Here is a 23,687-nt window from a genome sequence, read left to right as displayed (position 1 = left end):
GGATCGATTATGATACTGGATCACAAGTTAGTGATTTAATTAAGGTTGAATCAGGGGTTGAATTGATGGTAAAACGGTCATGATTAAAATTAAGGTATGTAAAACTGGACCGGTCATTGAACCGGTCATGGCATTAGGTCACAGGTTAGTGGTTCAATTAGGGTTGAACCGGTGTCAAACCGATCATGATTAAAATAATACAATTTAAATAAAAAGACATTAATTATAAAAATATTCAACTAAATCCAACCACTCAAAAGTCTAACGGTAATAAAATATAACATTTTAAATATCTATCATTATAATTACAACTCTTCAATTTCAAAAGTCTAGAGAAGAGATGGAAATAGAGTTGGAGAAGAGACGGAGATTGAGCTGGAAAAAAGACGAAGAGTCAGAGACTAAGCTGGAGAAAAGATGAAGATTTGCGACAGAGATAAAGCTAGAGAAGAGATGGAGATAGAGCTGGAACCTGAAGAAGAGACGGAGACTAAGCTAGAGAAGAGACGCTGATTGGGTTAGGGCGAAAGAGGAGAGACACAGATGAAAGGCAGAACTAAATACTGTCTGAAAATCTGAATTGGACTTAACGTGCTCTACCTCTAATTTTTTATTTTTTGACTTTAGTTTTACTTTTTTTTTGTTATTTTATTTCTGAATTCAGCACTCTGAAAAATAAAAAATAAAAAAAAATCTCAAAAAAAAACCTAGTTAACCCAGTCAACTCACCGGGTTAACCGGGTTATATCGGGGTTGAACTTGGTTTGACCGAGTTATACCAGTTCATTTCCTCACCGGTTTAGGAGTAAACCCAGACCGAACAAGGGACCGGGTCACCGGTTTTCGGGTTGACCCGGTCGGTCCGGTCCGGGTTTCAATACCATGATTAAAATAATACAATTTAAATAAAAAGACATTAATTATAAAAATATTCAACTAAATCCAACCACTCAAAAGTCTAACAGTAATAAAATACAACATTTTAAATATCTATCATTACAATTACAACTCCTCAATCTCAAAAGTCTAGAAAAGAGATGGAAATAGAGTTGGAGAAGAGACGGAGATTGAGCTAGAAAAAAGACGAAGAGTCAGAGACTAAGCTGGAGAAGAGATGAAGATAGCAAAGACAGAGATAGAGCTAGAGAAGAGATGGAGATAGAGCTGGTTAGGGCTAGAGAGGAGAGATATAGATAAAAGGTCGAACTAAATGCTGTCTAAAAATCTGAATTGGACTTAACGTGCTCTACTTCTAATTTCTTATTTTTTGACTTTAGTTTTACTTTTTTTTGTTATCTTATTTCTAAATTCAGCACTCTGAAAAATAAAAAATGAAAAAAATTCTCAAAAAAAATAACCCGGTTAACCCAGTCAACCCACCGGGTTAAGGGTTGAACCCGGGTTGACTGAGTTATACCGGTTCATTTCCTCATCGGTTTAGGAGTAAACCCAAACCGGATAAGGGACCGGGTCATCAGTTTTCGAGTTGACTCGGCCGGTTCGGTTCAGGTTTCAATACCATGTTCAAGACAATTGATTTTGCTGTTAAGTTTTTTTTTTACCAGTATTTTGCAGTGTAGTTTTAGTAATATCGTTTATATTCTTTAAATAACGATATAATTTTTGCAGAACTAATACTTTATAATTAGCATTATTCAAATAAAAGCATGTTCATGAGATAAGAAAGAAACTAACCTATTTTTGAGTGATTTATGGAAAGCAAGCAGATAATGATGATGACCTTTTCAATTTCAATTAGGAGCATGTTTTTTAAAGGTGCAGCACGTGTTAGGAGCTTGGAAGATATAGAGAAGTTTGCCCCTAATTTTATCGGTAAACCTTCATTGATCAATATGTCAGTGATCATTGCTCGGAAGAAAAGGCCAGCGGAAGTTTTGTTTTTTGTATTTTTTTTTTTTGGTTTTTGTTCTAATGTTGCTTGTCCCCCCCCCCCCCCCAAAAGATGATTTGCCTTGGACTTTCACATTAACGAGCGCCAAAAGGCTAGAACATAATCGCAATATATTCCTACAAAAGATTTATTTAAAAAAAATTATATTAATTTTTTACATAAAAAAATTAATTATTATAAAGTTCATTGATAACTAAATTAAATTGTATTGACAACACAATCAATTATTAATGCAGTTTAATTTAATTATTAATAAATTTTACAATAATTAATTTTTTTATATAAGGCTTGATTATAATTTTTTTTTTAAAAAAAAAGCATGGAGGCAGGCAAGGTATAAGATGCAAAGCAGACCACCATTTATGGCAGCAAAGTTTATCTTCATGTCATTGCGAGAGAGAGAGAGAGAGAGAGAGAGAGAGATTGTTTAGAAACCAGTTGGCCTCCACATTTCCTGACCAAGGCCATTCAGAACTTGCAAGACGAGCCTCCACGATCCACAGTCATCTGACCTGCGTGGAAGTTGATTGTTGAGTGGCGTCCCAACATCTCCCCCTCACATCGCTGGTGTGATAACGCTCCCCAACCTCGCAGCAACAAATCCTCCGATACATTACATGTCCCCCTCCCTCCACGATCAATACTTCCTCAGGACAGGAACTGGGCTTTCCTTACTTGGCCCATCATCATCCGACCCAACTGGCCCGAACTTCAACCACACATCCCACAACACACTCGTTTGTTTCTCTCACGCATGCCATCTTATTAGTCCAGCCCAAACGACAAAAATCGGTATTTTTTTTTCTGGAATGACTTTTTGGTCACGATGAAATGCAAACCCGGTGAGCGGCTTCTTTTTCTATTCTTCTTCTTCTTCTTCTTCTTCCGTACACATGGCCGTTGGATTGAAGGAGAAAAGGGGGAACAAGAAGAGGAAAGAAATGATTGGTAATGAGAATGTCTCCTAGGCTGAGTGTGGAGCATGTTTGCCATTTGCCAGTTAAATCACGCGCGCTGCCAAACTCATGAATATGAGGACGAGTGGGCCCTCGTCTGCGACCATCTTTTAATTCTCTCACTGCACTCGCCTCTTTATTCTCTGAAAGGATCCCATTCAGATTTCAAGAATCACTCGTTTCAAACCGTAACCAAATAATTTTAGGTTTAAAAACAAAGCCATGTTGTTCAAGTTCGGGCTTCGTTAACTCGAAAGGGCGTGCAACATTTTGTCGCAATTTGAGTTTGACCGCCTGCCTTCCAAATTAAATTCAGAAGCAATGCCCACGCCTCGGACCCCACATCGTATTACGCCTCTTCCCATCATCTGTATCCTTCCTATAAACAAGTGCCTGCATTTGGAACATCTTAACAGAAACAATACATCATAATAGACACACGAGATATATTTTAAAATTGTTTAATTGTTTAATTGTCTTCCATTAAAGGGCCGTTCTCAGCTCTCACGTCTCACTTAACTCGGCAAGTAATGAGCATGGGTGCGAGAGCAACCTCGCCGTGAAGCGAGAACCGCTCCAAGCACTACGAGGTATTCTCGCAATGAAATCAACAAATCTCAATGGCGCCTGCTAATTGTACAAACTTTCATGCTTCGAATATGGCACATAGTCTAGGCCCAGAAAAGGGGGAAAAAGTTGGCACATAGTTCACAGTTATCTGATCCTTCTCTTTCCGGCTCCGAGCCATCAATAGCATTTCTTTAATAAAGCATTATTTATTTACTCAAGCACCATTTCCTTCCTTTTTTCTTCAGAGGAACAAAAGTATCCTCTCCTCATGATCGCGCTGACATCTTTCTTCTTTTATATATATATATATATAGCTATTAAAATTCGAGACTAGTAAACACAGGCAGTGGGAACTCCGTCTGGTTTAGCAAGCACGCGATGGAGGAGAGGCCGGAGACGGAGCTGATATCAATACCGGCGACGCCGAGAGTGTCGACGCCCGAGATACAGACGCCGTCGGGTCAGAGGTCGCCGAGACAGGGGTCCAAGGAGGCGAAGTCGTCGAACGCGTGGACTCCAACGTCGTTCATATCGCCCCGGTTCCTTAGCCCCATCGGAACGCCCATGAAGAGGGTGCTGATCAACATGAAGGGTTACCTGGAGGAGGTGGGCCACCTCACGAAGCTCAACCCTCAAGACGCATGGCTTCCTATCACCGAGTCTCGCAATGGAAATGCTTACTACGCCGCCTTTCATAACCTCAATGCTGGTGTTGGCTTCCAGGCCCTGCTTTTGCCCGTTGCCTTCGTTTATCTTGGCTGGTACATTTCTTCTCTCGCTCTCTCCCATCCTTTTTCTCCAGGAAAATAATTCACCGCTTTCGTACCTATTATTTGTAGACATTTTAACCCTATTGTTAATTTGTTACACACAACACTGAAGCCGCCCTGCCCCCAACACCCCCGCGCACACACAAGCCAGTGCCTTCTGAGCTACAGTAAGACATTAGTTATTTGTTTAAATGAAGAAGTGTGAGGTGCATTTGTTTTCTGCCGCACCACGGCGCCAGCATAGCATATGAAGTTGCTTTAATTATTATAGTATTAATCACTGTTGCTAGTTCCTTCTGTCCATAAACTTTATTTTTCGTTATGCTGAAAAACTGTCTCTCTTTAGCCTCAAATACTCATGAGACATGATAGCTTGAAGGATTTCCAAACACGCTCGAGTTAACCCGTTTGGTGCTTGAGGCTCTAGCTTTCCCTTTCTCCGAAGCTGAATATTTTCAAGGAAATAGTATCACAGATTCACAGTATCATCCTTCACTGGGTCCACCGGTAAAACTGTCCAAATTCTTTATTTTGATGGCTATAGACATCTTTTCCTGCACCGTTGAGCGTCTTGAGAGCACTTTTTGACCGTGACTTCTTTTTTGGTCTACGCAATAAAATACTGCAAAATTTGTCCAATAGGATTATTGGACTGATTAGCAGAGATTATAGATTAATGAGTTGGGGAAATATTCTGCAGGAGTTGGGGAATTATTTCCTTGATCGTAGCATATTGCTGGCAACTATACACCCTATGGCTTCTGGTTCAACTCCACGAAGCAGTTCCAGGGAAAAGATACAACAGATATGTGGAGCTCGCCCAGGCAGCATTCGGTAAGCTACAAGTTCAAACCAACGCATACCATCGACTTCTGTTCTTTACCTCTCCGTGGTTTGACGCTAGATGCATTTATTTTATGCAGGGGAAAGATTAGGCGTGTGGCTATCTCTGTTTCCAACGGTTTATTTGTCGGCAGGAACAGGAACGGCTTTGATTCTATTCGGCGGGGAGACCATGAAGTTATTTTTCCAAATAGTTTGCGGTCCTTCGTGTACCTCCAATCCCTTGACCACGGTGGAGTGGTACCTCGTCTTCACTTCCTTGTCCATCGTTCTCTCTCAGTTGCCGAACCTCAATTCAATCGCTGGGCTTTCCCTCGTAGGGGCTGTCACGGCCATTACTTACTCCACCATGGTCTGGATTCTCTCCGTAAGCCAACAGAGGCCACCCTCCATCTCCTATGCACCTCTGTCCTTGCCGTCCTCTTCTGCTTCTGTTTTCTCCGTCATGAACGCCCTTGGAATCGTAGCTTTCGCTTTCAGGGGCCACAATTTAGTGCTCGAAATTCAGGTATGCTAATCACGTTTCTCTAGTTTCACCTTACTAAAAGCAACTCGAAGGTTTACGCAGGGTTAATTTCTTCTTTATTTCAGGCAACGATGCCATCGACTTTTAAGCACCCTGCTCATGTGCCAATGTGGAAAGGTGCCAAGGTTGCATATTTCTTCATCGCAATGTGCCTCTTCCCTGTTGCCGTTGGAGGTTTCTGGGCGTATGGAAATCTGGTAAGAGTTTTCCAGATTTCTTAGTACCTGATGCCTCGTATTCATTAATTAGGCAGGGTTGAATTTAACACTGGTTGTCAATTGGGCGGTTGGCTGTTACAGATGCCTCAAGGAGGGATTCTGGGGGCTTTATATGCATTTCACAGCCATGACATTTCAAGGGGGCTTCTTGCCTTGAATTTCCTTCTTGTCGTGTTTAGCTGCTTGACCAGTTTCCAGATATACTCGATGCCTGCTTTTGATAGTTTTGAAGCAGGGTACACCAGCAGAACTAACCGTCCCTGCTCGATATGGGTGAGGTCAGGCTTCCGAGTTTTCTTCGGATTCGTGTCCTTCTTCATAGGAGTGGCACTTCCCTTTCTCTCGAGCCTGGCCGGTTTGATGGGAGGACTCACTCTTCCGGTCACTTTTGCGTACCCGTGCTTCATGTGGGTTCTCATAAAACAGCCCACCAAATACAGCTTCAACTGGTATTTCAACTGGATCCTGGGTTGGCTGGGAGTTGCTTTTAGCCTGGCCTTTACCATTGGAGGTATTTGGAGCATAGTCACTAATGGACTCAATTTGAAATTCTTCAAACCTAGCTGATTTCCTCAACGTCATGTAATTGGTAGCAGTGCCTTCATATTATGCACTTTTCTTATGTCGGCTGTGTGTCAGCTCCTTCCTGAATGCTTTACATATGTATAACAGATATCAGGTAAAAAGAAATCGTTCTTCACTTGAACGGCTGCAATATGAGATGCTTTCCTTGCTCAAGTTACTTTGCGACTTATCTTCCCCGATGAGATTCATGTCACATGAACCATTCATTATTTAATAATAATTTTAGTTTTGGTCCCGTTGATATAATTTGCAAGCAGTTCTCTTTAATATTCGCGGTTAGCTGTTAAAAAGAATAGGGGTAAAATAGAAATATTCGCTGGTGACAATCATATGCATGTTATCTCCATTCCCGGATGCGAATACGGAAAAGATTTATAGCTTCAATTCAAGAAGCAAGAAATATTCGCTGTCTACCTAGTAGCTTTTCCGTTTAATAGTACATCATTGGGCTTTGGGTTCGATCACGGAAACAACGTCATTGAGGTTGTTACCAAAACATGGCACTAGAGAAGCAGCATGCAATCCTGAGCTTTTCCTATCTCATTACCACGTCGACCAGTCAAATCATTGATGTTGGAGGACACTCAATCATCTAGCAAGCAAAGAAGTAATGACCGAAATAAAGCGAAAGGGCAAAACCAGAATGCGAAGTTCATGTTGACCGTCTTTTGAATGCTATTAAAGTAAAGATGGTATTGGGAGGTCTCTAGTTGAGGGGCTTCGATGGCGGTGGTCGGTGGCGCGAATAACGTAATGAAGCATGAAGCGAGGGAAATGAGGTTTGACAATTTGACCCAAAGCGCGACGTGGCACATTTAGGTGGCTCTAGTGCAGCAGTTGAGGGCTGACATGGCATCATGCTTCGTGCTTCAATCCTTAACTTCTACTTTCTTCCCAAACTTCTTCACATGCTTTGTGTGAAGATTTTAATATTTCTATCTTTAACAATTCATCCTGGACTGAAAAAACTTCATGATTTTAAATATGATTAAATTTTAATCTCTCTTGCATGATTTTCCATTATTTTGTATTAAAAATAAACGGTGAAGTTTGTAATGATTTATACATATTATCTCTTCAAGGGATTCACTTATAAAGAAAGAGTATGTCACATTAATCTTCCCAGAGTTTTGCTGAAGTTGTAACTTCTTATCCATTAAAGATACCTCTAAGATAATGTATTCTTAAAGTAACTTTTCTTCGGGCCAACAAAACAAAGTATCTCTCTATGACGTAATTATGCACAAGTGGACCAGGTTATATGAAATGTCGAATTAATTAAAAAAATTGGTTAATTTTAGTGGTTCAAGTCTTGAAAGCGGCATCAAAAGATGCATTATTCATAAAATCCGTGCAGAAAATCCCACCGGGCAAAAATTACTCATTTATTGTTATCGAAGGAGTAACGAGAAATACGCGGTAACTCAATCCACGAAACTATCTGGACTGTTAACTCTGAAAGATAATAGCAACACAAGGTCACAAGCAAACATAGAAAACTAGCAATAATGTAATGCTTACTTACTGGAGCATATGATATTGCTGGTACTATTATTCAACTAGGAACGACACATCCCTGCCATCTAAAGTTCCCATGCATACATGCACTGGTGAAATTTGGAGCAGATCTGACATCTTAATTCCTGGGCCTGATTTTCACATGCAGGGGTTGGAGCTTGTGTGTGGTGAGGCCCACAGTATCCACATTGTCTTCTTCCCCTCCCACGAGCTCCCACTCAAACTCCTGAACAAGTCTGCCAATTGCAATGCAAGATATTAGCATGGCCTGGAGGGAGCCTGCACACACCCTCTTTCCTGCTCCAAACGCCATCGTCTTGTACAAATCCCCGCTATCATAGCTCCCATCCAGAAATCTCTCTGGCTTCCACTGGAAAGGATCCTCCCACTTCTTCTTGTCCATGTTGCATCCATATATGTTTATTGCTATCTGGTCAACACCATATTCTCGTTATCGGTAGTCCCATCATATCATTACCCACAAACCCTAGAAAGTAATTCAGACAAAGAGATCAATTCACCTCGCTTCCCGCGGGAATGTGATATCCTCCCAACTGGGTGTCTTCGTGGGCGTATCGAAGAGGCACAATTGGAACAGGACTGTGCTTCCTCAACGTTTCATGGAAAACAGCCCCTAAATATGGTAGCTTTGATAACTGTTCTTCCACGGCCTTCTCGTGTCCACAAACATTTCGGAGTTCCTCATACAGTCGCTCCTGCAATCCAAATACAATGCCAATTGATTGATTATTCACACCGACCAGTCTATTCTTTGAAAAAAAAAAAAAAACAGGACAAATGGAGAAACAAATAAACCTGTCTGCTTTTGTCCCTGGCAAGTTCATACATAGCCCATTCCGAAGTCACTAGTGTTGTATCTGATGTCTCGACAATGGTCTCCCAAAGCAGCATAAGAATCTGGTCTTCAGTCAGTTCTTTTGATTCAGATGATAACAAATTGTGAAGGTAACAATTGACTACCTATAACATTCAATGGGAGAGGAATCAGGACAGCCACCATTACCCTTTTTTTGCGCAAATTAAAGTTGTAGAAATACTCAGGTAAACTCACCGTTCCAGATGCAATTCGCTTCTTTTGATCGTTCATCAATGCCCTCATAACCGCTCTTCTGCGGAAATCGACTCCACGAATTTTTTCCTCCATGCTTTTATTCGGAACCCATTTCAGGTATGGGAAGAAATCGCGCCAATCCACCTCGATGGCACCCTCCATCAAGTCAAGTACTAAAATCTTATATATCTCATCTTTTGATATGGTGCTGCCAAGCTCCTCCACATGGAGGGCATTCACAGCCTCTCCCACGACCTGCAAATGTCATCCTTCTCAATCTACTAATCGTCACTCTATGCCCTGAAAAGTACTAATATGAAATGAAAACTTACTAGCTTTAGAGAGAGTGCAAAAAGTTCAGGCGCAAATATATCCCTGAAATTTATAGCCTGGTCCGGGGAGGTTTTCAGAAGTTCATTCAACTGCTTTGACATGTTGTCCATCATGGCTTCTCTGTGGCAACGGTGTTGCTTCTGAAAATTGGTTGGAAACAACAACAACAACAACAACAACAGATAGATCTCACGGCTTCTTTGGCAATCACGGGAAAATGATTACCCATGCTCAAACACTTAACAAGGTAACCGGAAAATTCGTTCATGCAACCAACCTGTGCGTTCGCTCCCAGAACGTTTGAGAGAATAAGTCTTTTGATCATTTTGTGAAAATCAGTGTAGTCACTCATAGCAACCATACATTTGTTAGAAGTGAGAATCATGAGTGCATTTGACAGCTTCCTTGATGACATGGAGGAATATCTAGTCACCATCGCCTGAAACAGCCATAAAAGTCAGAGGCCACTCAAACAGCAGAGAGGTAGGATGAAGAGCGTTGGCTCCGGCAACTAATTGCGAAAAGAAATAGCGCTTCCCATGGATTCAACTAACAAATTGACACATCATATATGTTACAGACCTCCTTGGCCACCTCGGTGGTGTTGAGTACGACAAGAGTGGAAGCACCAGCTCGGATGGAATAAATTGGTCCATATTGCTGAGCCCACTGCGTGAACGTCTTGTAAGGCTTTTTATCCTTCAGCTGCAGCAGATTCCCGATCAGGGGTAGTCGTCCTGCAACCTCTGTGAGGAATATTCCACCGTTCATCATTTCATTTTCATGCAACGGCATCTTTTGTGGACGAATTAATAGAATATGATCATACAATTAATTAGTTGATGCATTTGACCGAGTTTGATGACATCAGCATTCGAGATTCATGGTTCCAAAAGCCAAGAGAACTTTAATCCTCAAAATAACTAACCACGGACAATAATACCTGGCACTGTAGGAAGCTTAGAACGCTTGCTTTTGAAGAAGCTGCTGAATCTTCCAAGCAAGAAGATGAACAGAAACAGAGAAAAACCACCCAACGCAACAGTGGTGGCAAGGGCCCCTCCGGCAACGAGTTCATAGATGTCTCTCACTGAAGCCATTGCTCTATTACAGATAGATATTCGTTCTATTTTTTGGTTAGAATTAGCAGGGTCCTGTTAAGGAGACCTGTATTAATAGCATTTACAAGTTACAACCACCTAACATGGAAATTACTCGGATGTCCCCATTTCTTTCAATGTCAATTATTAATTAAAGGGAGGGGGTTCAATGCTGTTATTGCTAACAGAAAAAATAGCATTGTCATCGTCACTGATATTGCGAGAAATTGAGATTTTAATGTGGTTAATTTTTGAATTGATTTATTTTTTAAATGTCTTAAAAAATGACAAAAAGCGTTCACACATGAGAATTGGCATAATACTATAAGATTTATTATTTGCTAGTACTTTTGCAAGAACCAAGAGAAAATCTGGAGCATTAAATGTTCCTGCAAACAGGGACATGCATGTACTCAAGGGTAATGAAGCATTTCCCCTGCTTTTTCTTCCAACCAATGAGCCGATGATAATAAATGGAATCAGATGTTTCCGCACAAGGTGCACTCACGAAAACTTTCATGAATGTATCATATGTCATTTACCCAGCGCTGTACATTCTTTGTCTCGATATATCACATACTTTGAATGTTCCTCGTGAGTAAATGTAGATAATATCCAAATTTATAACTATAAATATTAAAAAAGTAAATGCTATTAAATGCATTAATTAAATCTATTTATTTTTAAAGAATTAAAATGAAATAGAGCTGATAATTGAAGTCAATTCAAAAATATTTAGCACCTGGAGTAATAAAATAACGCATAATGTTTAACTTATTAATATTTGTCCTTATTTATTATTGATATTTTTAAAAAATTTATTAATTATACACTGAAAAATTAAAAATATTTTATAGTTTTTAATATACCACCATGTCTTATATTTTTTTAATAGATGGTTATTAAGCATTGATTTGAAATTTTGAAAAAAATATTCCTAAAAACAAATATAAAAAAAATGGACGGAGTAATTATTATTTTGTGATTTTAATTTTTTTTAGAGTGATTGCTGATTTCTTTTACTTTTTTAAAATTGTGAATGCATATCCTCTTATTGAATGCGGGCATATATTTTGGTAAAGATTTAAACATTAATTTAACATGTTGTGGGGGATTATTTCTCTTGCTAGACCCAGCCCTATTGGCAATTACTCCTGCTTTAGGATTTTAATAGATTGTTTTTTTTTTTTTATGTAGGAGTCCCGTGGATTTTAATATAACAACTTGAAATTTTATGTGCGCACATATATCTTAGCATTTCCTCTTGTTTATATTATAAGACATCTATAGATATCGCCGAAATTAAGGAAATATTGTTAAGTAATTAACTTTGTTTTAAAAAAAGAAATTTTTAATTTACTCTATTTAAATAAACAATTTTCAAATGTATAATGTATCATCTCTTATAATTAATAAATTTAAATAGAGATAATTAAAAAATATATTCAATAACTCACAACGTGTTTTGTATTAAGGGCCATCCATCAATCTCTTATAAAAGTCACCTTATATTTTTTTGATTTTATTTATAAATCACTTTTAATGTATTTCTTTAGAATCAAAGAAAACCCCAAAATTGAATAACTATGTTTAAAAATTTAATAAATTTTTAATTTTATCTCCATTAAATATATACATATATATATATATACACACACTTTAACAATTTATTTTTTCTCTAACATTCAATCAAAGATAAAAATAAAAATTTGTTACGAAACTTTAATAATATGACTTATAAATGAGATAAAAAAAGAATCTTTTTTCTCTGACTTATAAATAAAATCAAAGAGAGTATTTCTATAATACTATTTACTGGTCAAAGAGAGAAAATTAATTTTTGATTATATTTATATAACACTTCATTATTTTCTATATTCATCTCTACCTTTTTTTAATTATATATTAAAAAAATTATTTAAAATAATCCTTTTTGTTTTAATTAAAGATAGAAGTGAAAAAATATTAAATTTTAAAATTTTATTTTATTTTAATAAAATATATTAAAAATTATTTGTAAATAGTATTGGAACTAGAAATAAAAAGAAGAGGGGGTATTAATAGAAAATTATTGAGACATGGGCGGGGATAATTGACTTGGATGCGGAAGAAATGCTGCCATTCCTGAGAACGAGAAGGCATGGCAACATAATGGGCTTTGACCATGAGAACAACCTCCAGTCATTTACCACCATAATTATCTTGTCCGGATTGCACGATCACGCGGTGGCCCATAATTGATAGGACATTTGTTAATATCTTCTCCTTCATCATATCTCATCGCCTCCAATGTGGTCATCCAGATTGTCACCTGAGCCCATCCTCCTCTCCATTAATTATTTCCTGCTTATTATATTGCCTTCCTCTTGAGTTATAAAATATTTTTTAAAAAATTAACATCTTAAAATATAAAATATTTTAATAAAAATATAGTTTTATTAAGAAAAACATAATTATTAATCTCTATGGTTTCATCAAATTTTATTTTTAATTTATGTAGTTTGGTTTCAATGTTTTCAATTTTTATAGAGACTCAAACTATTAAAAACACTGAAATTATAAGAATTCAATTAACAAATACCACCAAATCTTATTGAAACTATAGAGACTATAAATATTAAAAAAAATATGGAGAGTAAAAGCAAAACTTGTAAAGCTATAAAGATTTATGCTTATATTTTTTTTATTAATGATACTTTTTTAACATTATTCTTTTTATATATTCTCTTTCTTTAATATTCTTTCACTAGTGAAATATTAAATGATGGATATTATTAAAATTTTATATTTTTATCTTAAAAAAAAGGTTATAAAATATATTTAATAAACTTTATTAGTATGTCTAAAGTTGTTTAAGAATATCTTTATAATTTAGAATGAAGAGAGTATTATATTTTATGGAAGTCCCATTTTGTCTGAAATATAAAATATAAAGTAACTTATTAAAATATAAAAAAATATTTTTTTAAATTTTGATTATCTTCAAAAGTTTAAACAAGTATCATAAAAAATCATAAAATAAATTAAAAAAAATAAGTTATTTTTTCATGAAATAAGCAAAACAAATGGGCCCTACATTCAGTTTAATTAATTTAAGTCATGCACTATGAGGAAAAATAATATCAATTGACATAAACAAGGACAATTGAATTCAATTAAATGAAATCCAATTAAGATAATGGCTAATTCTAGCAGTTCAAGTCTCCAAAGGGACTTTTAAGAGATGAATTTTATCCATAAAACCCATGCAAAAAATCCATTCAAGCGCAAAAATAATAATACTATGTTTGGATACATATAGATTTAAATTTGTATTTAGATTTGAGTCAAATTTATTATTTAGGTAATTAAAAATGTATGAATTTGGATATAACCCAAATTTAAATTTAAATTCTACATCAATCTTTTTGTAATTTAAAACCCTTTTTCTATTATTTTAAATTCTAACTCAATTTTTTTTTTTTGTAATTTGACCTAAATCCACAAAGGTTTGATTGGCACGTCAATAGTGACTGGATCGGACCACCAAAGCTAACAGAACCAAACTGCCACCGTTGATTAGGATCAAATAGCCACTGTTGATTAAGACTACACTGCCGGCGCCCATTGAGACTATGTGATCAACTGCCATTGGGACCAAACTGCCTGCACTGGTAAGGATCTAAGTGCAGTTGACAGGGACCAGATAGCCTACTTTCACCATGATCGAGTAGCTTGTGCAGTTTCGGTGGAAGTAGGCCATTAGGTCTCGATCGTCGCCATCGATTTGGTCCCAGTGAAATTGAACTGTCCGATCCTGATCGTCGCTGTTAGTTTGGTGTCGGTTGTTGCTGTCAATTTGGTCGTGGTGAAAGCCAATTATCATAGTCGGTCTGGTCCTCGTGGAAGTCGTTATCCTGTCCTGGTCATCATTGTTGATCTAGTTTAGGTGAAAGTTGACTGTCCAGTCCCAATCAACATTGACAATCTAATCTTGATAAAAGTTAGCCATTCGAACCGTCACTTTTGACTAGAAACAAACTGCCTACGTCATCCAAATTTCTTTTAAATTTAAAATTTAAAATTTAAAATTTTACTTAATATCTAAACAAAGGATTTCAATATTATAATTTAAAATTTATCATTCAAACAAAAAATTTTAAATTTATGAATTTTAAATATAATATTTTAAATTTAATTTTTTAACTTAAATCCACCCATTCAAGCGGAACATAAAAGTAGTTAGTTAGAAGTGGACAACTCCATGCACAAAATAATTTAAGAACTTGATTAAAAAATTCTTAAAAGTATATTCAAACTATATCTGACATGTACTATCATCAAACCTCATAAATAGTTAAATATGTTAAATAGATTTTTATTAAATGTAAATTAAAAACTAAACTCACGCTAAGTAGTTCTTATTGAAGGATGATAATAGCCAAAAGGGGGAAAGCAGGGTTATAAAGTTGCCATGTCTCAGAGACACATGTAGAGTTCAATTTTGGAAGAGAACCAGAGTGACCAAATCCTCCCCGTTAATTCCTGGGCTTGATTTTCGCAAGCAGGGGGTAGCGCTTGTGTGTGGTGAGGCCCATAGTATCCACATTGTCTTCTTCCCCTCCAACGAGCTCCCACTCAAACTCCTGAACAAATCTGCCAATTGCAACGCATGCGATTAACGAAGCCTGAAGGCTGCCTGAACACGCCCTCTTTCCCGCTCCAAACGCCATCGTCTTGTACAAATCCCCACTGTCAAAACCCCCTTCCAGAAACCTCTCCGGTTTCCACTCGTACGGATCCTCCCACCTCTCCTTCTCCATGTTGCATCCATATATGTTTATTGCTATCTGTTGAACACAATTTTCTCATTATTGGCAGTCCCATCATATCATTACCCTTAAAACCTAGAAAGTAATTCAGACAAACAGATCAATTCACCTCGCTTCCGGCGGGAATGTGATATCCTCCCAACTGGGTGTCTTCGTGGGCGTATCGAAGAGGCACGATTGGAACAGGACTGTGCTTCCTCAAGGTTTCATGGAATACAGCCCCTAAATATGGTAGCTTTGACAACTGGTCATCAGTGACCATCTCTTGTCCACAAACATTTCGGAGTTCCTCACACAGTCGCTCCTGTAATCCAAATACAATGCCAATCGAGTGAATATTCACACAGACCAGCCTATTCTTTTTTTTTTTTTTTGGGGGGGGGGGTAGCACAAACGGAGAAACGAATAAACCTGTCGGTTCTTGTCCTTGGCGAGTTCATAGATAGCCCATTCCGAAGTCACTAATGTAGTATCTGATGTCTCAACAATGGGCTCCCAAAGCAGCATCAGAATTTGGTCTTCGGCCAGTTCATTTATTTCCGATGATGATAATAGATAGTCAATGTAACAGTTTACTCCCTATTACATTTAATGAGAGAGGAATTAGAACAGCCACAATTATTTTTTTTTTGGCACAAATTAAAGTTGCAGTAATACTCTAAGGTACCCACCATCCCAGATGCAATTCGCTTCTTCTGCTCCTTTATCAATGCCCTCATGACCGCTTTTCTGCGGAAATCGATTCCACGAATTTTGTCCTCCATGCTTTTATTTGGAATCCATTTCAGATACGGGAAGAAATCGCGCCAATCCACTTCAATTGCACCCTCCATCAAGTCAAGTACTAGAATCTTATACATCTCTTCTTTTGTTAAGGTGCGGCCAAGCTCTTCCACATAGAGGGCATTCACAACATCTCCCACAGCCTGCAAATTCCATCGTGCTCAATCTACTAATCCTCACTCTATACTCAGACAATTACTAATTAAAATTAAAAACTTACTAGCTTTAGAGCCAGTCCAAAAAGTTCAGGCGCAAATATATCCCTGAAATTTACAGCCTGGTTGGGGGAGGTCTTCACATGTTCACTCAACTGCTTTAACATGTTGTCCATCATGGCTTCTCTGTGGCACCTGTGTTGCTTCTGAAAATTGGGGGAAACAAACAAACAACAACAACAAATAGATCTTCGCCTTCTTTGACAATCACGGAAAAAGAATTAACCGTGCAAAAACACTCCACAAGGTAACCAGAAAGTTCATGCATGTAACCAACCTGTGCATTCGCTCCTAGAACGTTTGCGAGAATATGTCTTTTGGCCCTTTTGTGAAAATCATTGTAGTCACTCATAGCAACCAAACATTTATTAGAAGTGAGAATCATAAGTGCATTTGACAGCTTCCTTGATGAAATGGAGGAATATCTGGTGACCATCGCCTGAAACAACCACGAAAACCAGAGGCCGCTTAGCCAATTTTTTCAAGTCATACAGACAGCACTGAGGTGGAATGAAGAGCGTTGCTCCGCTGCATGTGCAAGGTTCCCGCAACTAACAGTGAAAACAAGTAACATGGCACATGGCATGTGTTATAAAGAGTAAACAGACCTCCTTGGCCACCTCGGTGGTGTTGAGAACAATAAGAGTGGAAGCACCGGCTTGGATGGAGTAAATTGGTCCATATTGCTCAGCCCACTTTGTGAAAGTCTTGTAAGGTTTCTTCTCCTTCAGCTGCAGCAGATTCCCGATCAGAGGTAGCCGTCCTGCAACTTCTGCGACAATTGTTTCACCCAATTCCACCATTCATCATTTCATGTAATGACATCATTTGCGGACGAATTAACAGAACATGATAATACAATTAATTGCCTTATAAAAAAAGTCGTACACAATTCTCTAGGTTTGTTTTTCATAAGATAACCAACCGGTTTTTTCCGGGCCTAGCGTGTTTCTGAGTGTCAATCGCTACAGAATACAGCCGTATGGTGCACTATTTTTATTGATAAGAAAATCGGATTTGAAAGTTTTGTAGGTTGGGCATTTTCTTTCCCAGAGGTCGAGCTTCTTCCGACTTTTTCTTCACAGTTTATCTCCTTCCCCTTTCGCTCCTCCGCTTTCATCTTCTGAAACAGAACTATGGTAGAACCGCAGAACAGAGAAAAGTGGAGCAAAGCTTATATTGAGAAAGAAGATGACGGCAAGAAGCATATGAAACTTTACGGCCATTCATGCCGAGTAAATTTTATTTTCTTTCTATATTTTATAATTGTTTGGATTTTAAACGTGAATTTTTAAGAAAATCTATCTAACTCGCCTGACTCAGTCCAAAATCGACGATTCAGCCAAGTTTAACTCTGATTTTAAAGCTGACGGAATTTAAAATCAGGCGCAAGTCTGACGGAATTCAAAGCTACTCTGATTTTAGAGGCGTTTTAACTCGATTTTGTTAAGTCAAGGAAGTTTTTAAACTCCGCTCCCGAGTTTATATGTCCTTATCAGTCGACACAATTGAGCGAGGTGGGTGACATCATTCGAGATGCATGATTCGAACAACCAAAAGAACATTAATCGTCAAAATAATTAACCAAAAACAGCAATACCTGGCACTCGGGGGAGGTTGGGGGAATGGTTGCTTTTGAAGAAGCTGCTGAATCTTCCAAGGAAGAAGATGAACAGCAACAGAGAAAAGCCACCCAGAGCGATAGTGGTGACCCGGGCCTCCCCAGGAACATGTTCGAGGATGTCTTTCACTGAATTCATTGCTCTTTTAGAGATGGATATTCGCACTATTTCTGACACAGAATCAGCAGTCTTCTGTGATGAGACCTGTATTTATAGCTGCCTCTCTCAATGGTAATTGTTAATTTGAGAAGAAATGTTCAATGCTATCATTAATAACTGAACAAATAACATTGTCGTCACACATGTTGGGTGGGGGAATTCGAGTTATTAATGTGGCTAATTATTTTAATTCATTTGTCTTTTTTAGATATTTCAAAGAAATTGATAAGAATGTTCAGCTGCGCAAATTAGAAGACATATTTACTATTTATTATGATGATTCATGTATTAGAAAAAGGGATGCTTCCTTGGCATTGGCCACATGCGCATATTTGCCGGCACAATTGTACTGTATGATGGATTTTGTTTTCTTTTTTCTGCAATCGGCAAAAGCTAACTATTCCTTTAAGCATGTAATTAGTGTACAGTAATTGCTTTGATTTGCATCTATATGAGGTGCTGACAGGTGTGGATATGACTTGTGATTAATAATTAATAATTTGTTAAATTAAAATATACTTTTAATTTTCTAACTTTATATAATATTTTAATTTGGCCCCTTAATTTTATAAAGCATCTTTTTAATCCTTCAACTCCAATATCATTTGTTTCAAATTATCATTTTTTTACATCAATTATTGTTATTTCGAAAAAATTAAACTCAATATATCAACATCTGATAATATTTGTCAATATTTAAAAGTTTAATGTAAAAATTTATTGAAATAAAACTAACAGCATTAGGGTTGAAGGATTAAAAAATACTTTCTAAAGTTAAGAGATTAAAATAAAATCTTGTGTAAAGTTAAATGACTTAATGTATACTTTAATCTAATTTGTTATGAATTTTATATCACATATTCTCTCCATTAAAAAATGTAAAGCATTTTTTGAGAAGTTGAACGTTAAAAAATTTAAGGTATTTTTAGTTTTTTGACGTATAATTATTAACTTTTTTCTAAAAGTACCTCTATTGATAATGACTTTATATTTATTGTAAGATGTTTAATAGGGATAAATATAAAAAAATAAAGTTAGTTTAAAAGTAGGACAATATTTTATTAGGGATGAAATTCAATTACAAATGTCTTAGTATTTTTTAATGAGAGAGTAACTTTTGTAATGATTATTGATCATGACTTATTAGTCATTATGTGATTGTTGTATATTTTAATACTCTATTGTTTCAATTCATAATGTATATTTTGATAAAATCAAATGTACCAATTCAACTTATTAGATACTGTTTATAATTTTAAGTTTTTATAAACTTTTCAAAAATATTTTTGTATTAATAAGAAAAAGTAAGGGAAATCTATTTACAAAGTGAAATAATGATTGATAATGTATGAATAACTATCATTAATGAATTTTTTATGAATAATAAAACTTTTTTTTCAAAATATTTTATATTTTAGGATAATAAATCATCTTTAAAAATATCTTATCTTATAAAATTGTAGCAAGACGCAACATCAAATAACGTTAATAGTAGGGTCCATTTGGTTTTCTTCCGTTTCACGTTCAGAAAGCAAAATTTTAGAAAGTTAAAAGTTGTTTGGGTAGAATATTTTGCAGAAAAATACATCCTGAAAGTACATTCAAACAGTAGTTGAAAGTGAATTTCTGAAACGTAACTATTTGAAGCTTTTGAAAAGTGAATTTGAAAAGTAGAATGTTATTTGACCATACTACCCTAAGTTTAATCTCTTAATTTTTTATTTAAAAATAGTTAATTCATTAAAAATATAATTATTATTTTAATAATAATAATTAGGTATCAATTTTTTTAGTATTATAAATTGAATAATTAATCATGTTAATTTTAGCATTAATGTATAATAAAATTACAAATCTTTATTACATTTTAAAATTACAAATCTTTATTAATCTTTTAAAATTACAAATTAAAAAATGCAAATAATTAGAGATCAAATTTTTAGCATTATAGATCAAAATTTATGTTATTTATAATTTTTATTATATTTTTAAATATTTTAAATATATTACATTTGTATAATAAAAATTATAAATTATTATAAATCAATATCCTTTTTGATGATTGTACATTCAAAAATACATTTCACTATCACAAATCAAACAACTTTCAAAAAAATCAAACTAACTTTTGAAAAAATATATCTAAACATAAATTTTGTTACAACAACTAACTTTTATGAAATTGACTTTTATCAAATGAACTTTTGGCAAACTGATCAAACTTACACATAGTTGTTGGGGAACTAAAGAAAAATGTGGAGCATTAAATGTTGCTGCAAATTAAATGCGGCCATGCATGTGTAATCAAAGGTAACGAAGCATTTCACTACCCTTTTCTTTCTACCAATGTGGCCGTCATTGTAAATAGAAACAAATGTTTATGCGCAAGATTCATTGCAAGAACTCATATGAATGTACTCTCTTTGTTTTAAATTATAAGCTATTTTAAAAAAAAAATTAACATTTTAAAATATAAAATATTTTGATAAAAATAAAATTTTATTAATGATAGTTTTTTAATATTACATTTTACATATATTCTCTCTCTTCAATATTTTTTCATCAATGAAGTATTAAATAAATAATATTTTTTAAAGTTTATATTTTTGTCTTGAAAAAGTAAAGTTGTTAAATATATTTAATGAATTTTATTGATATATAAAATTTTATCTAAAAATATTTTATAATTTGATACAAAGAAAGTATCATGTATCATTTACCTTGCATTATGAATATTATTTAATTTGTCTTGATATATCTCATGCCCCGAACATTGCTTATTAATAAATGTTGATAATCTGAATTTGTCACTAGAAATTTAAAAGAACAAACGCCATTAAATGCGCTAAAAATAATAGATTTCTATTAATCAATTGTATTTTAGTCATAGAACAAGGACTCTAGACTAAAATGTATTCTAAAATTCTACTTTCTATAGGGTTGCGCTAGGTTGCATGATTCAACTGACACAAAGAAATATTCATAAATCATTTGCCAACCAAGACTTTATGTTGAAAATGAAATCTAAATGGTACACATTCTTACAAGATATAAACATTACCGATTTTTATTAAGGTTAAAGTATTAATCTTCTCCTAAAGTTTTTTTTAGAGGCGGAATTGGTATTTTAAAATATTTAAAGGTGTGATATTGCTGAACATTTTTGCCTTGCCATGATGAAAGGCCCGCGTTAACCATTAAATCCTCCATTTTTATCAAAATCTGCAGAGTGACAAGTTATGTGGGCTGAGTTCGATTAAAACTTGTTTCCTAGTCATTCCCACGTCACTCACATGGCTTCCAAATTTCTCAACCATCCTATTCAAATCTTCATCGTCCCTCGGCATCATCTTCGTATCCCACCGATCCTTAACAATGAACTCGAAATCTAGGGGAGGAGGATGAGATCTGTCAATGCCCCAACAACCTTGCCATATACAAGCAACACTTGGCAGTTCCTTTCCGCTGGCGAATCCAAACTCATGTTTGCTGATACGACTGTTAAGGTGAAGAAGCCAATTTATAAGTCTCTCACAATTAGTCTTCTTGATCTGGTGATGCTCAGATCTGGTGTAAAAAAATCATTTATGCTCAGATCGGTTGCTGCTTAGATGGGTCATAAGCTTGTTGTCTTTCTTCTTGCTCAAATTGGCGTCATTGCTCCTTCCTCCCTCCTTTGATGTTGATGCAGCCACTCCCTCCTATAAAGCTTCACGTATGTAGCCAGTACCGATGATGAGTCCTAGCTTGTTGTGATAATTTCACTAACCCTTGCACTATGTTTGAAAAAAAAAAAAAAACTAAGGTTTTGTCTTTTTTATTTTGGATTATAAAGTTTGGTTGATGGTTTAAAATCGAGACAACAAATATTTCGAATGAAGCAAGACTATTGGAAGTCACATCCCTAGAAATTGTAAGAATTTAAAACCCAAACTTTTTCATTGGGTATATTGCCATGCCTGTACTCTTTAATTTGATTTCAACTTAGACGATTCCTCACGGTGGTTTTTGCACTACTATAAAAATATTTTTTAATGTTGATAATTTATGTTGGTTTTACAAAAAACTGAAGTGAAAAAAAAAAGGCAATGACAATTTTATAATTTTTTAAAAGAGTTTTCACATTGATTTTCCAAAAAATTGACATAAGAAACATTTTTCACATTAGTTTCAAAATAACCGACATGTAATATAGATACCATGTTGGTTTTGAAAAAAAGCCAACATAATATCTCAATTTAAAATTTAAAAAGTCGCAAACGTGACTCTTCATATCTATTTTTCTTTAGCTTTTTTATATTTATGATGCAATTTTTCTCTCGTCTCTTATTCTCATTTTTCACTTAAAACTTTCACTTTTCTCCTCCCTCCACCATCTGAAGTCTCGTCAATCACTGCTTCATAGCTACCTTGTCGCCCTTCGCTGTCTCCATCGCCGTTTGGGTTCAATAGGTATGCATATGTCATTTTTCTTTCATTTTTAACAGAACTAGAAGGGTAAACATTTCTTCTTCATCTTTATATTTCCCTTTCCATTTGAAATACTTTTCCATTCCTTTTCTACTCTCTTGGCCATCGATGATGCATGGGTCACAGTAAGTGGTACATTCGTGACTGTCAATCTGTGGATCTCCCACTTGTGGTCTCCTCCTTGCTAGTTTAATTTACGAGTGTGGATGTTGCTCATCTTCCATCTTCCTCTTCCACTGAAAAGATTTTGCTAGCTCTTCTACTATAAGTCTTTACTTTTATTTATTTTTTTAAATTTTTATTTTTTGATGTTATTATGATTGATTGATTTAATTGAATATTTGTGCAGTTGGGTATTTGAATATATGAATTTGTGCCTTCAAATATTTATTTTAATTCTCAAATGTATACTTCATTATAGTTGATTTAATTGAATATTTTTTATATTTGAGTATGCAGATTATTGAATTGATTTAGTCAACATTGTTATAAATCTTAAATTAATTATATATTTTTATATTTTTTAGTATTTGAACAAAGAAGTGCGTGTGTGGATTCACATATTAGTTAATTATATGAAGAAAATATTATATTAGTTCATTTTAAAAATATGTATTTAATATAATTGTAACTTATTATATAATCACTGTCACTTTGTTGATTGGTTATTTATATTTGTTGTATAATATACATAATTTATAAGTTTTAAGTTTTGAATATATAAAGAAAATAATTTTTTTAAAATAAACTTTTAATAACAATTATATAAAAAAAAGTTGTGAAGAGTGTTTTATATTATTATAAAAAGTTTATTTTTTTAAAAAAATTGCTTGTTTGTTAAAGACATTTCACGTTAGTTTAATAACCTATGTAAAAAAGTTAACTTTTTACTTTTTTTTCCACTTTTTTAAATAATTGATTTAAAGAATTTAAGAAAATTGTTATTAAAAGTTCTTTCTACAGTAATATTGATTGTGATTTGCGGACACAAAATGTTCTTGGTTTGTTTCCAAGGTTTTAGTGAGACTTGGTCAGGTGGAATGTACATAAAGCCGAGCAAACAGGCTCATCCTAATGGACTAGCCCGTTAGCTCGCCATTTTTTATGGTTTGGTTGACAAAATAAGCCCGCTTTTTAAAATGAGTTGGGTTAGCCCAAGCCATAAAATTAAGCGGGCTAAACGGGTTAGCCCGCCAACCCATTTTTTTTTCAATTACTAGTTTG

The 23,687-nt window shown here is 35.2% G+C and overlaps 3 protein-coding genes across 4 annotated transcripts; 1 reads left to right on the top strand and 2 right to left on the bottom strand.

Annotated features, from left to right (window-relative positions):
* Positions 1–3,312: 3,312 nt before the first annotated feature.
* On the top strand, positions 3,313–6,626 carry LOC129301981 (lysine histidine transporter-like 8). Its single transcript, XM_054940633.1, has 6 exons — positions 3,313–3,458; positions 3,753–4,199; positions 4,909–5,042; positions 5,132–5,559; positions 5,643–5,774; positions 5,877–6,626. Exons 2-6 carry the CDS (start codon positions 3,817–3,819, stop codon positions 6,360–6,362), a joined length of 1,563 nt encoding a protein of 520 aa, XP_054796608.1. The 5' UTR covers positions 3,313–3,458; positions 3,753–3,816; the 3' UTR covers positions 6,363–6,626.
* A 1,123-nt stretch (positions 6,627–7,749) lies between these two features.
* Positions 7,750–10,421, bottom strand: LOC129304095 (ent-kaurene oxidase-like). 2 transcript variants are annotated; one of them, XM_054943741.1, is made up of 8 exons: positions 10,247–10,421; positions 9,886–10,049; positions 9,581–9,742; positions 9,303–9,443; positions 8,971–9,225; positions 8,715–8,879; positions 8,420–8,614; positions 7,750–8,328 (listed from the first exon to the last, which is right to left on the bottom strand). In XM_054943741.1, exons 1-8 carry the CDS (start codon positions 10,401–10,403, stop codon positions 8,017–8,019), a joined length of 1,551 nt encoding a protein of 516 aa, XP_054799716.1. In that variant the 5' UTR covers positions 10,404–10,421; the 3' UTR covers positions 7,750–8,016. The 2 variants fall into 2 exon arrangements, with proteins under 2 accessions (XP_054799716.1, XP_054799717.1); XM_054943742.1 differs by having other exon boundaries at positions 8,715–8,816.
* A 4,230-nt stretch (positions 10,422–14,651) lies between these two features.
* LOC129304094 (ent-kaurene oxidase-like) lies at positions 14,652–18,064 on the bottom strand. The gene is made up of 8 exons (XM_054943739.1): positions 17,813–18,064; positions 16,821–16,984; positions 16,490–16,651; positions 16,218–16,358; positions 15,886–16,140; positions 15,626–15,793; positions 15,324–15,518; positions 14,652–15,232 (listed from the first exon to the last, which is right to left on the bottom strand). The coding sequence occupies exons 1-8, from the start codon at positions 17,970–17,972 to the stop codon at positions 14,921–14,923; spliced, it is 1,557 nt and encodes a 518-aa protein (XP_054799714.1). The 5' UTR covers positions 17,973–18,064; the 3' UTR covers positions 14,652–14,920.
* Between the last annotated feature and the right edge of the window lie 5,623 nt (positions 18,065–23,687).

This window comes from Prosopis cineraria, unplaced genomic scaffold (genome assembly GCF_029017545.1).
Source record: "Prosopis cineraria cultivar Desert tree isolate PC_DT_omini unplaced genomic scaffold, ASM2901754v1 PC2, whole genome shotgun sequence".
In the NCBI taxonomy this organism is placed as follows: domain Eukaryota; kingdom Viridiplantae; phylum Streptophyta; class Magnoliopsida; order Fabales; family Fabaceae; genus Prosopis; species Prosopis cineraria.
The sequence above is the reverse complement of the archived record's forward strand: the minus strand, read 5'-3'. Positions and strand labels throughout refer to the sequence as shown.

Excerpts from the sequence above, each read along its gene's own strand:
- LOC129304095 (XM_054943741.1), bottom strand. The coding sequence starts at position 10,403 with ATGGCTTCAGTGAGAGACATCTATGAACTCGTTGCCGGAGGGGCCCTT. Across the intron at positions 9,226-9,302 it reads TTGCACTCTCTCTAAAGCTA|GTCGTGGGAGAGGCTGTGAA; the intron begins GTAAGTTTTCAT and ends TGACATTTGCAG. Across the intron at positions 8,880-8,970 it reads AGCGAATTGCATCTGGAACG|GTAGTCAATTGTTACCTTCA; the intron begins GTGAGTTTACCT and ends TGAATGTTATAG.
- LOC129304094 (XM_054943739.1), bottom strand. The coding sequence starts at position 17,972 with ATGAATTCAGTGAAAGACATCCTCGAACATGTTCCTGGGGAGGCCCGG. Across the intron at positions 16,985-17,812 it reads CAACCTCCCCCGAGTGCCAG|AAGTTGCAGGACGGCTACCT; the intron begins GTATTGCTGTTT and ends CAATTGTCGCAG. Across the intron at positions 15,794-15,885 it reads AGCGAATTGCATCTGGGATG|GGAGTAAACTGTTACATTGA; the intron begins GTGGGTACCTTA and ends TAAATGTAATAG.
- LOC129301981 (XM_054940633.1), top strand. The coding sequence starts at position 3,817 with ATGGAGGAGAGGCCGGAGACGGAGCTGATATCAATACCGGCGACGCCG. Across the intron at positions 4,200-4,908 it reads GCCTTCGTTTATCTTGGCTG|GAGTTGGGGAATTATTTCCT; the intron begins GTACATTTCTTC and ends AATATTCTGCAG. Across the intron at positions 5,043-5,131 it reads GCTCGCCCAGGCAGCATTCG|GGGAAAGATTAGGCGTGTGG; the intron begins GTAAGCTACAAG and ends TATTTTATGCAG.